We start from the raw sequence: 13766 nt of genomic DNA on the forward strand, positions 1-13766 counted from the left end.
GCTAGTTAGCCAACCAACCAACCGCAAATAGGAGTTTTACATTTGCAGTTGTTCGATATTAAAGCTAGAAGATATTACGCTCTCGAAAGCGAAATATTTGTGGTGGATTGCAGCTGTAGCTGATTTTCGTTAGCCGACGTCAGCTGAAGAGGGAGTCCTCCCTGAATGACTGACTCGCCGTGTGTGGCTAGCTAGCGAAGAGGAGGGTGGGGACAAAAACTTCCAAGACCTCGCCCAGCCGTTGCTTCATTCCAGCCGGCAGCTACTCTCTTGACGGTGTGAGAGATCCACACCTCTAAACTAGATCATTATTCAAAGGGAGACTGACACACCTGTGTCCCCAAATCAGTCACCATGTTCAGAAAAAACTTGAAGAAGGACCCCGAGCTGTTTCAGAACGTGTCGGAGGGGCTGCGGCGACTTTACCGGACCAAACTGTTTCCGCTGGAGGACACGTATCGATTCCACGACTTCCACTCCCCTGCTCTCGAAGATGCCGACTTCGACAACAAGCCCATGGTCCTCTTGGTGGGTCAGTACTCCACCGGGAAGACCACTTTCATCAGGCATCTCATGGAGCAGGACTTTCCCGGAATGCGGATTGGCCCTGAGCCGACCACGGACTCTTTCATCGCGGTGATGCACGGCGAACAGGACGGTGTGATACCGGGTAATGCGCTGGTCGTCGACCCCAAGAAGCCCTTCCGCAAACTGAACGCCTTTGGCAACGCGTTCCTCAACAGGTAAAGCCAGTGCCAAGTCCTCGGACCTCATTAGAAGAGCTTACCCTGAGCAATGTGAAAAATGTATTACCTAGGATTATATTAAGTTAGCCATAAGTGCCCTACAGTTATTCATTAATGTGTGAATGAAATGTATGCCAAATGGATGTCATGCTTGTCTCGAAATATCATTAGGATATACAGCTGAGTGATAAGAAACGTGTTATAACAACACATCACCCTCTGATTTAAATGCCCTCTCTACATGTCCTTGCACGTACCCAACTCTAGGTAAACTCACAGTATGCTTGCACAATACTCCCAGCTGTCTCAGAGCCAAGTGTGTGTGAGAGTTTCTCCCCTTTCATCATGCTGAGAGAATGCGGGTGTTTAGTGTCAATAGGTAGGTGGGAGAGCCACTCTGTATTCTGTAAAGCAAGGTGCTTTCCAATACCTTATCCCATTGAAGTTCCCTTACTCTGGATCAAGTCCTGCCAGTTGACACTGTGCCTTGCCCTTTTTCTGGCACTTTTACCTCAAAGCACCTGGCAGAGTCACTGGCGACTGATCGCTTTGTTCCAACATTAAAACGAGGCCTCTTGACTGTAGAACAGTTGTATGTGATGTAGCTAGGCAACAAGCTGACCTTGTCCTGTCCTCAGATGTCGGTGCCATAATTTTTGTACCCCCTGGTCATATAAGTGTTACTTCATCAGTAGAAGCCGACAGGGCCCACTCCCTGTCTTCACTACCTTTGAGTAGGCCCGGTGAAGTCTTATCACAAAGGGTTAAAGGTTTTGGTGTCTCTTGTAGGTTTGTTTTAATGAGTCAGCAGGTTAAAGTCAAGACGTTCAACTCACAGCTCACTCACAGGAAACTTTCAAAGCACTTCCTAAAGTTTTATGAATCATTCAGAGTCTCTTAGGTGTCATGGAAAAACTCAAGTGAGTCAGGAGTATTGCTCAGGTGGGGCAAACACCTGACAAAAGCAGCAACAGCAAAGACAAGCAGAAGAGAAAGTGAAACAGAGAAGCTGAACTGAGTGAAAACGTGGTTGGTGATGGGGTGCTTGCTTTTAAACTAGGAGAGAGTTAATGAGGACTTTCGTAAGGTTCATATTCACTGAGCATATGAAACGACTTTCTCTGTAACTAAGTCAGCCTGGGAAGTGATTCTGCCCTAGCAAGGTGCTGTTAGTCAGAGCCAGCATGATGACGCCTGGTGAAAGCTAGAACATCTTAATCCAATCTATTGTGTGTGGATTTGTGATGACATCAGATGGCTAACATCCAATTGTTGATGGTGTAACTTCCTGTAGAGGATGTGGGTATATCCCCTCTCTCCCCAGGAGCCAGTGTGGTGTCACCCTGCAGCAATACTAGCCAAGCAGACAGACAAATAACACACAAATTACTTACTTATCCTGGACTTAATCTGATATTAGCTTCAGATTATTAGGTAAACAGTGTGGCCTTATAATAATAACACTCAAGTAGACATTTCCTCGGTTAGGCCTTATTTCCTATCATGCGCTGATATCCCCCTCCCTCAATTACGCTGAGTGTTTGCCTTATCTTTCATGAGTGTAAGTTTTGGCCAAACAGCACAAGTGAAGTCATTAATTTCTTCTTCTTCACTTTAAAAAGGTTGGGGGTATCACACTTCATAGACCACCAGTCACCTCTCTGGAGTTTCTTACAGACTTGAGGGGAAACCAGATAAGATTGTGTAAAAACAAAGGCTATTGTCCATCGTAGCATCATTTGTCAAACTGTTGGACACAAGCTTGCTGCATCATGTGAGTTGTGGTTCTCAAGCTTTTGGAAAGCTCTCATGATTATACATAACAAAATGTGTTTATGACAAAAGCAGGTGCATGACCTGTTTGAACAGCTCAGTGTATGTGTACGCCAGATACGTATTTAATCATTTCTTATGGCACATAGCCCGCAGCAGGCCCACAGTTGATAAAATGTCTGTCTAGAACCAGATCCAGACAAACATTTCGAGCTGGACTGTTTTTGGCTCAAACTGGGCCAGTTTTCAACTTTCCTCTCAGGAGGCCAAAAGTATTTGGAGCGGCTTTTGGTTGGTTGAATGTGTTTTTGCTTATCGGCGGGAGATATCAAGAATCAGATTATTCACTGACAGATTTATAGATGGAGTAGACAACACCATGTCAGAAAAGTGCACAAGGTCCTGTTATGTAGCTCTTTAACCATAGTCATTCAACCTGTGGATTAGCCTTTAACTACCACCCATAGAAATTCACTCTCAGTGTAATCAGTTATTTATGAAGGGAGTAAACAGAAATCAGTCATGGGATCCTCACAACTATAGTTGGCATCGAAAAGTGATGGTCGGTCTCTTCTAGTAGCGTGACACATTTTCCATTACTAAAAGTAACTTAATACTTTCTTTCTCTTCCAGACAAACCTGCATATCTTTGAGCTCTTTTTCTCTGTTAGTTAACAGCCTCAGCAGTCAGAGGGCCACAGTGTGTTTGTGCTCTCTTAAAGCCATTAGTCAGTAAAACCAGAGTCAGCAAAGTGTAAGTTCCGCACTGGCCCACTCTGGCCTGCACTGTCCTGCTCCTGGCCTGTTATTCCAGGACACTGACACTGACACTGCACTTTACTGAGATAGGGACTGACACATCTACAGCCCTACAGGCAGCCCACACAGAACAAACAAATACAGGGGAGCATGGGACAGGTGTGTAGATATATTTAATACATTAATAATTTATTCACACACCCACTCACATACAAGGCAAGAATTTACAGGAAGCAACCACAGAAAAGTGACACATTTGTGACCTCCCAGTCCACATCCCCAGCGCTAGCCCTGTTTCCTCTTCTCTTCGGGAAGTTGAGGTTACGATGGGAAAGAAGGTTATAGGTCAAGAGGTGGGGCAAGAGAGGAAGACCTTCTTCCATGAGCTTGAGTCAGACTTCCAATCACATGAGAGGTCGGATGTGGGATACTAACCCAGGCCTTCGTGCCAGAGCTGCAGCTACACAGAGCGGATGGGTTTCTCACTGTCTCGAGACATAGTCAAACAGCGGAGGATCTCAGATAGCTCTAGGCTCCTGGGGCCCCCTGTGCCTGGTAGGGTCTTCTGTTTCTAAGAATTCAGAAGTCAATGGCGCATTTTTTCCTATGAGCTATGTGTGGAAAATGTAGGGATGGATAGTTAAATGGAAACCTGTGCCAAAATTCCAACTGGATATCCTACACCATCAGAGGGAATGGAAAAATCTGCATGTTTGTTATCGTTGACTGTCACTATTATTGTAATGTAATAGCGTGCATAGGGTCTGTGCAAGGGGCCGCTCTCTCATATTCCTTTGACTTGTTCATTGTCCTTAAATTTTTCCTTTTTCCTCCCTGCGTGTGGTATGGGATCTCTGTTAGGGTTTGTGGTGTGCGTGTGTGTGTGTGTGTGTGTGTGTGTGTGTGTGTGTGTCTGCCCTCAGTGTGGTTACAGCAGGAATGTGAAAGCGTGGTTCTCCCTGTCTTATGACCCGGTGCCTCTGAGCTCATGTTGTGAGTATCGGTTCAGATTGAGTGAAAAGGCAGCAGAGTGAGGAGCAGTACTCTGAGCTTTGGGGTTACTTAACAATCCCCTTCTTTGTCCTGAGTGGGACACCGTGGGTTTATGCAAAACCACTCATCCTCTCACTCTGTATACATCTGTCTGTGTTTGTGTGAGTGTCTGAGCTTTGAGGCGATCATTGTGCAGTGAATTATGTTTCACTGGGAGTGATTCAGGCCTACTATTCATAACTTAAAAAGTATTTCCCTAACATTCCTTCATCAGTGGGGCCCTCCCACAAGTACCCTCATCCCGCACTCACACACATTGTTGGGAAAATCTGACTCATGTAGTCTCACTAAACACTTAACTAATGTTGAAACCATCAGAGAATAGCAGCTATTTAGATGGATCAGTTATTCACATCAGTTTTTCTTATGTGATAGTAAAGTAAATATCTTTTTTCTTCTGTGCAGACAAAAAAAACTTCTGATATAGGGAAGTGGAAGCACCCTGAAGCTAAATGTCTCTTTCCCACCAGTTGCGGCCTTGTGCTTAAGCTGTGTAGGGTATTTCACTAATGTTTGTGCATGATACCCTGAAGGTTGTAACTAAAAGCTCAAGAATAATGTCTGTTTAATGCCAAGCTTATGTATAAACACTGTTGACCGACTGTTTTTTGCGTCACTCCCACCCCCCCCTTGCCCCTATTCCTCATGCTCTTGATCCTCTTTCTCTTTCTTTCTCTTTCTTTCTCTTTTACCCCCCTCTGTTCTCTGTACTTTCCCATCTCTTATCCCCGTATTTTCTTGGCAGGTTCATGTGTGCCCAGATGCCGAACCCCGTCCTGGAGAGCATCAGTATCATCGATACTCCTGGAATCCTGTCCGGGGAGAAGCAGAGGATAAGCAGAGGTCTGTCTGACGTAAACAGTCACACTTTACCCACTCTCACACTCATATACTCACTTGTGCTACTTATGTTTAACAGAGCAACACACTTTATGCTCAGAAACTAAACCGCGATCCCCTTGCACATGCAAAATGAGTCACAAGTTCAAATATGACAGGAAGCATGCTTAACCTACATACACTTCCCTCAGTCTCTCTCTGGTATTTATGTTTGGCATGTGTCTCACTAAGTCAACTCCAGCAGCCCGGCTTGCAGTCAAACCTGTATTTAACTCTTAACGCCCTCAGGCCAGAACCTAGATTAACAGGTCATGTGAATCTGATAGAGGCCTTCTCAGCTTGACAGTAACATGATGGAGGCTCAAAACACTTTCAAGTTCATTTCCTGTTTCTTTACCTGTAGTTTTCTGAAGCACCCCTCTCTTTCACATCCTTCTGCTTTTCTCTCTCTCTCTCTCTCTCGCGCTTATTTCAGTTTAGCCGCTAGCTAGCTTAAGACTAAATTAACATCAGCAAGTGAAAACATTTCCTCTATGTAGCATTTATCACTTTATATCTGAGTCATTTCCCTGTGCTCTGTGGAAATAAATCAATTACATTTTTATCCAGTCAATGTGTTTTTTGCGACCTACAGGGTCACTTCAGATTTGCCTCATATGCAGCTTTGCTTATATTTTTTGATGATCCTACAAAACAGAGCCAGATGATAACAGTGCAGCTGAACATAGCTTCTGTTTTTTCTACCTGATTTGAGCCTCTTTAAGAGGAAGTGCACATACACGCAGAAGAGTTTTTGTGTACTCTAGGGAAAGGATGTGGAGTAAAATGGCAAACATAGCAAGAGTGTTTCCCAAGACCTCCTCCCACCACCACCACCACCACCACCACCACCACCACTGCTTGTGTTGCACAAAGAGTTGATACACATTTAGTAAATTTGCCCACAAGACCGCAGGAAGGAAGAGAGGAAAAAATATTAAAAAATACTACTTATGTTACAGCCAGTCAACAGAAAATGAATCAGCTACTATTTAAGTAATTGACTTATCATTTAAGGCATTTTTCGAGTTGCAAACCTTCATTGGTTGAGCTATTCTTTGGCTCAAGTATTTGCTGCTCTTCCATCTGTTTTAAGTAAGCTTTGATTGTGGGACTGTTGGAAGCACACAAAAGTTTTGACATTTAAAAGATCAGCCGAACAACCAATTAAATCATCAGATTTCCTGATAATGACACTTAGAGTCAGTGGCAGCCGTGATAAGAAAAAGCTGAAGAAATACTTAAAAGGCAAACAAGTAACTGTAAACATTCAAGCATAAAGAGTGCAATATAATAGGGCCCGCACGATTACAGATTAAATACATTTCGAATCGTGTCCCATTTTGCTTCTTTACCTGAATTTGGTGCACAGATACAGTATATTGGTGCATTATTGGTAATTTCAGTCTGTCTTTGGGAGTTGCGTGCTGTCGGGCTGTACAGCGTCACTGTTATGGATGTCTGACATGACGCTGGACAAGGACAAGGAGAAGCGACATTATTCCTCTTGGCCTTCATACGCTCATCATCCTGCACTTTGTGGGGTTTTTTCAGGTGCTTGAACAAGTTAGTTGTGTTGCTTTGAGGCGCAGACACAGGTTTCATGCACTCTTTGCATATTATTTTTTCTTGCCCTAAATCTGAAATACGTTCAAACAACCGATGACGAGTCGTTTCTGGAGACCAGTGTTTCGTCTTCTGTTCCAGACATTTGACTTTTTTGTCCCGACCGGTCTCTGTTGTTTCACTCTAAACTGCCGCTGCACGGCGACACGGTGATCGGGATTAATATTCGATTAATTGTGCAGCTCTACAATATAATAAGAAGCAAATTAAGCGTGTGCGTGAATGGAAAGACCCACTTAATCAACGCATGTCGAGGTGACCCTGTGCAAAAGAGAAGCAGATGAAATCTGATGCCTCATACTTCAGACAGTTTGGTGTCTATGCATACATACTTCTACGTTCTTACTCTCGAAGACACACACACACACACACATTATCCTCTTAACTGTTTCTATATAAACACAGATACAATACTGTACTGCCCAGACAACTCTGTGTCATATATAAACAGGAATTGGATTGTACAGCTGAGGTGTGACGGGCATGTGTGTGTGTGTATGTGTCAGTACTCAGCGCTCTGGCTCCATCCACTACTACACGTCTAAAAGAGCATTTCATTCAGAAGCAATGATATTATGTTGTCCTTTCATGGAGGCCAAGCTTTTTCGTTGCATAATAGTTTGATTGGGAATTAATTTCTGATGTAGTCAGCAAGTATGGCTCAGTACTTCTCCATTTGTGAACTATGAATTGACAAAAACTATGAATTTTGCAGAACTGGTTGCTGTCTCTCCCATCGTCACTGTTGATGATTTGACATGAATACTTGCATGTCCAATTTGGTCGTTCCACCATTCAGCAAATTACAATGACAAAGATAAAATAGAATAGTTTTGTGTTTATGCTGACCGATGAGAAAACTGATACAAGAGACATGTCTGAAGGCTTAAAATGACGCTGCAGCCAGAGATGGTTATTTAGCTTTAGCTGCAAACCACTGACACAGCTTGCCCGACTCTGTCCAAAAGAAAACAAGATTGACTGTTGATAGAAAACGAACAGGTACAATCTCGCCTCTGGTTCTTTGCAGTAAGAAAACAAAAGCAGAAGGCTTAACACAACTGGATAACTTTAGCAAAGCATTATCACAGCAGATTTTAGTCAGTCGTTTTAACATCTGCTTCCTGAGATCACGTGGGAGCATATATGATCACGTGAGATCTAAGTTCCTCCCTATGGCACACGCAGTAGTTTAATATCCCCTAATGAGTGATTCGCCACCGTTCACTAGCTGTTCTCTCTATTGCAAGTCTTATTGCTAGGCTAGGCTAACCAGCGCCTAGCTGTAGCTTCATTTTTGCTACAGCTAAGCTTTCATATTGTCAATCAATTCCTTTAATTATCCCAAATATTAATGTATTATAACCTAATTTTAGATTTCCAAACTCCAAAATAACTCTCGAGCCTGGTCTTCCCACTTCTCTGCTCTCTGTCAATGACTGACACCCAATACTGAGGCCTGTCCAATTTTGTCATGAGTGAGTGGGTTTATCCCTGCATGCCTGCGCATATGGTAGAGACATAGCAGTTGTTTATTCTATGTGCTAAAAGTATGTCTAAGCTTGAGCAGCTGTCTCTCCCTCTGATTCTCCGACATGTGTTTTAAAAACAGACCTAAGAGGGAATGAGCAAATGTCCTCTACTTGCTCCCACGGGGATCTTGGAGTTTAAATATCCCCTTTTTATTCTCTTCTACTTTCACTTGTCGTCATGCACACAAACAGACACAGAATCTTTTGAGCTGTAGGTGATTTCCTGCATTCGTCCTCTAGTACATCTCTTATTACATATCTGTTTTACTTTCACTTTTACTCACCCTCTATCTCTCTCCCCCGTTTGCTTTCTCTTTTTTTTTTTATTACAATTTTCTCCGTCTCCCATTTCATCTTTCTAACTCGCCATCTATAGACTGTATCTCTCTGTCTCTCTTTTGTATACATGTGCTCAGACGCAGACAAAAGCCAGCAATGTTGGAATGCATGTGCAGCAGATCTGGCGCTGATTGTGCGACAGCCGAGATGAGCTTTTAGAGCAACTGCATTCTTCTCTGATCAGATGACACACAGACACTAATCAAAACCATAATTCTCTCTTCCTCACTCCCGTCTTAGCTCCTCGAGGCAAAGGAAAGTTCAGGAAAAAGGCCTGCTTTATGTAATTTGAGTGAGTCCCCTGTTTGTCTAATAACCAAAGGAAGTGAAAAGTACAGCAAGTTTCTGTGGTCCAGCAGTCACAGATATGTGTCTGCAGTTCAAGCTGAAACTGGTTGGCGTTATCGTCGTCACTGACACAACATAGCATTTTATCTGAACATTGTATTTCCTTTCAAGGCATTTTAATGTTTGCTCTCTTAGTTCCTTTTTTATCTTTCACTACCCACAAGCTTGTTGTTTGTCTGGCATTTAACTGATATATTACAGACAACATTTACATTCCCTAGATTGAAAGTTTTTTTCCAAAGGGTTCAAACTGTCTTTACCTTCATATGCCCCTCTGCTGTCTCAGTGAAGCTAGTTAATAGGTAACCAGGGGAGAAAGCCCTGCCTCTTGAAAGCCCTTATCTAAACATTATTGGATCAACATGACTTGGAATATGAACGCGAAACCAACAATTAAACCTGCTCCAACACAACAATTTATTGACCGATTGGAGCCAATGATCACTTTGTCAGGTCGGACTCTTGTGTTTCTCCACACCACTAAGCCGTGTGTACTGTCTGTGAGCACTGTACTTCTGCAAAATGTCACATAAGCTTTCAAGCCAACAGAAGTGGAAAAAAACAACACTTACAGTTAGATATTCGACATCTCAATGGTACTTCATGGCAGAAATTGATCAGACCCTGAACGCAAACAATTCACCATAAGAGCTCAGAAGAAGAAGTGATACTTTATTTATTCCAGAGGGGAAATTCAATGTATTTTTTCACTCTGTTTTTACAAACATGCTACACAACATAGGCCCAAAATACACACATGCACAAACAGGACTTCATGGACTTGCACTAATGGAGAGATGTCAGAGTGAGGGGGATGCAGGGGGGATTCGGTGCCTTGCTCAAGGACACCTAGATAGATCTAGAACTGGCACCTCTCCAGCTACCAGCCCAATTCCACGCTTGGTCCATACCGGGACTTGAACCGTCCCAAGCAAAGTCCCTACAGACTGAGCTACTATCTAGCCCAAGTTAACTCCTTCGAGCCGGATGAGCTTCTTATAAGGATTGACCTTTATCATGACTCTATCAGTAACAGTTTGAAAAAACTAAATCAGCTCTGAATTGTAATCTCATTTAGCTGATTACCAAACCATCAAGGCTGAATATGAGGACTCCATCAAACTCCACAATAAGGGATCTTACATAATACTTATAAGTTCAAAACTGCTGAGTATTGGCCCAAGATATCGGCAAACACCGTGCAATAGTAATAGTTATAGTTAACTGATTAGGAAAGCCATTATTGAAACATTTACTGGCAGAATATTTTGTGAAGAGAACTGCTGAATATATAATTTCAGTATTGGCTTCAAAACGCCACTGGGACTTGAATTACTGGAAAATATTAACATCAAAAGTTTTTTTTGTCCCCAGGTTACGACTTTGCCGCGGTGCTGGAGTGGTTTGCAGAACGAGTGGACCGTATCATCCTCCTGTTCGATGCCCACAAGCTGGACATCTCAGATGAGTTTTCCGAGGTGATCCGAGCTCTGAAGAACCACGAGGACAAAATGCGCGTGGTTCTGAACAAAGCGGACCAGATCAGCACTCAGCAGCTCATGAGGGTTTACGGAGCTCTGATGTGGTCTTTGGGAAAGATCATAAACACGCCCGAGGTAAAATGCACATTTGTTCTTTTGCAATTTAAATGGATGCAATGTTTCTATCTTATTATTCCAGCTATTATTCTCGGTTTGTCATTGTTACAAAAAGAATACGTCTAAATGTAATGAATGTAAAACGCACCCATCACAAACCTCATGTGTAACTTGATATCATGTGACCCAGTTTGTTTTATGATATTTCTCTGGTTAATGTTTGATCCGGGGCTATATTCATAAACCGATCCCAAAGACACCTTTGGATCTTGTGGGGGATTACTCATTGACTTAGAGAGTGCATTTTATTGTGACGCCTCTACAGGATGTGAAACCCAGAAGAGATCTACACTAAAATTTTTATTGTTGCTTCACTGTAAACTTCGGTCCTGCTACACATCCTGCATTTCTATTTTGAGAATTTAAATGTACAAATGTGTTGAAACCTGGCTTGAGTGTGAGCCAGGTTTCAGTGTCGTGTTTGTGACCTGGTAATTTCCCTTTCGTGTGGGTGTGGGCAGTAAAGTGGAACCTGATGGATGGTGGAGATTAGTGGAGGTTAACTTGTGCAAACTTTTTATTCCAGGTGGTGCGCGTGTACATCGGGTCATTCTGGGCCCAGCCCCTGTTAGTCCCCGACAACAGGAAGTTGTTTGAGGCAGAGGAACAGGACCTGTTTTTGGACATCCAATCGTTGCCGCGTAATGCAGCACTACGCAAACTTAATGACCTCATCAAACGAGCACGCCTTGCAAAGGTTAGTATTAACAAGATTATGAGACCATAGCCGTCCTGGCAGCTCCATGAGCTGCTACGAGCAAAATGTAATTCATTTTACACATATTTGGTCAAAAAACTAAGTCAATGACAAATGTACATTTTGGTGTGACATGACTGTCTTAACCACATCTCGTGACATTACATTCAATATTTGTAAGACAGTTCACTCAAACATTCATGGTGAATATTATGGTTGCACTAAAAGAAAAAGTCAAAGGATCACCAAAGTCAGTAAGTCTTTCTCTAGTGACCATGAATGACTGTACAAATGTTCAAGGCAATCCAGCTAATAGTTTTTAGATGTATGTGTCAGACTCACTGACAGACTGTATCTGCCATCGCTTGAGCCACACTGCTAGAGAGGCTAACATAACACCTCATTAGAAGCTGCATAAACAGCTTTTTTTTTGCTCTTACTTCCTCATTCTTACCACTATCTGCTCCTCCAGCCTCACAAGATGGCGATTACACAAACAAGTTATTTTTTAAATGTAACTGTTTCTTAATTAACCCAAAGGCAGAAGTGAGAACAATAGTATGTCATAAGATAATCGCCGTGTTACAAACCTGTTAACTTGTAAATTGCAACAATCATTCTTTGTTCTGCTACCAGAAAATTCCCAACTAAAAAAAATCTCCTCCAGACACCATACACACTTTGATAAGCTCAATGAAATTGAAATCCAACTCCAAAAGTGCAGTTCAGTCATATTCCATTTGTTTTTTTGTGTCCAGGTGCAAGCCTACATCATCAGCTCTCTGAAAAAGGACATGCCGAGTGTGTTTGGAAAAGATTCCAAGAAGAAGGAGCTGATAGCCAACCTTGGAGAGACCTACCACAGGATCGAGAAGGAGCACCAGATCTCACCTGGAGACTTTCCCAACCTCGCCAAGATGCAGGTGAGATAAAACAAAAGATAAATCTAAAGCAACATAATTAATGAAATGAGGTCCCTGGCTCTATTTCTGGCCTGTTATATAAATTGATAAAAACAAACTGGGTTCAAAGTAGAATGACCTTCCAACCTTTACTCTCTTCACATCTTTACCCTTCTTTCCTGCCCTTGCCCTCCAGGATGGGACAGGACGGGGATGAGATTTATTTTTCCTGGTTTGTCAGGAAATCCTGCTTCTTGTATGCTGCTCCCATTGGTAGCCACTGAAGACTGATCTATTTCTATCTCCAATTCCTGTTTTCTCTTAACCTTCCATCCCTTCAGGAGCTGCTGAACGGCCAGGACTTCTCTAAGTTTGCGGCGCTGAAGCCCAAGCTGCTGGAGACGGTGGAGGACATGCTCGCCAACGACATCGCCCGTCTCATGGCCTTGGTGCGGCAGGAAGAGGCCTCCATGCCCAGCCAGACCGTAAAGGGTGGAGCCTTTGAGGGAACCATGAACGGACCCTTCGGTCACGGCTATGGAGAGGGCGCCAGCGAAGGCATCGACGAGCTGGAGTGGGTGGTGGGTCGCGACAAGCCTACATATGATGAGATCTTCTACACCCTCTCACCCATCAATGGCAAAGTGTCGGGAGCAGCAGCCAAGAAGGAGATGCTGAAGTCCAAACTGCCCAACACGGTCCTGGGGAAAATCTGGAAGCTAGCAGACGTGGATAAAGATGGCCTCCTTGACGATGAGGAGTTCGCCCTGGCCAACCACCTGATCAAGGTGAAGCTGGAGGGCCACGAGCTGCCGCCTTCACTGCCCGAACACCTGGTGCCTCCGTCCAAACGCGATATAGTCCTGGAGGCCTAGAGGAGGAGGGGGAGGAACAGCCATGTCAACGCTTTGCACCATGTTTAGGACTCTCCAGACAAAAGTCCAACCACAAGCATGAGCAGCATCATCCTCCATCAAGCTGCGAGTCTTCAGGCGTCCTGGAATGGCGAGGAGTTTTTGCTGTGATCTTTTCACCAGAGAGAGACTGGGGGGTTTCAGAGGGAGGTGAGAGAGAGGGGATAGTGTTTAGATATCTATTAGGAATAAATGGAGGGAAGGGGGGAGGGGGCTGATTTGCAAACAGAAGAAAGGACATTACTGGATCATGAACTGATGGCAGTCGGAGGTCGCATGAGGAGGCTGAAGATGGATTTGTGAATCCTGTGTAAAAGATATCTTATAAGTACACAATCCATATTATTATTATTATTATATGTTGATCCAAAGAAATATAGTTTTTTCCATTTGGAGAGAAAAAGAGGAAATAAATCAAAACAGCTGTTAGAATTGTTTTATCTCTATTTTTGTATTTCCTGACTGTTAACTTTGACTCTTTCCAAATGCTTCCCTTTTTATTATTTTGCCAGATAAATAAAAAGGAAAAGTGTACCATCA

The 13766-nt window shown here is 43.3% G+C and overlaps 1 protein-coding gene across 1 annotated transcript; it reads left to right on the forward strand.

Moving 5' to 3' along the window:
- ehd1a (EH-domain containing 1a) lies at nucleotides 1-13766 on the forward strand. Its single transcript, XM_069669769.1, has 6 exons — nucleotides 1-743; nucleotides 5077-5174; nucleotides 10430-10671; nucleotides 11240-11410; nucleotides 12169-12333; nucleotides 12654-13766. The coding sequence occupies exons 1-6, from the start codon at nucleotides 355-357 to the stop codon at nucleotides 13185-13187; spliced, it is 1599 nt and encodes a 532-aa protein (XP_069525870.1). The 5' UTR covers nucleotides 1-354; the 3' UTR covers nucleotides 13188-13766.

Source organism: Semicossyphus pulcher, unplaced genomic scaffold (genome assembly GCF_022749685.1).
Source record: "Semicossyphus pulcher isolate SPU_LCO1_2020_fin unplaced genomic scaffold, fSemPul1.0.p SCAF_2, whole genome shotgun sequence".
Classification (NCBI taxonomy): Eukaryota; Metazoa; Chordata; class Actinopteri; order Labriformes; family Labridae; genus Semicossyphus; species Semicossyphus pulcher.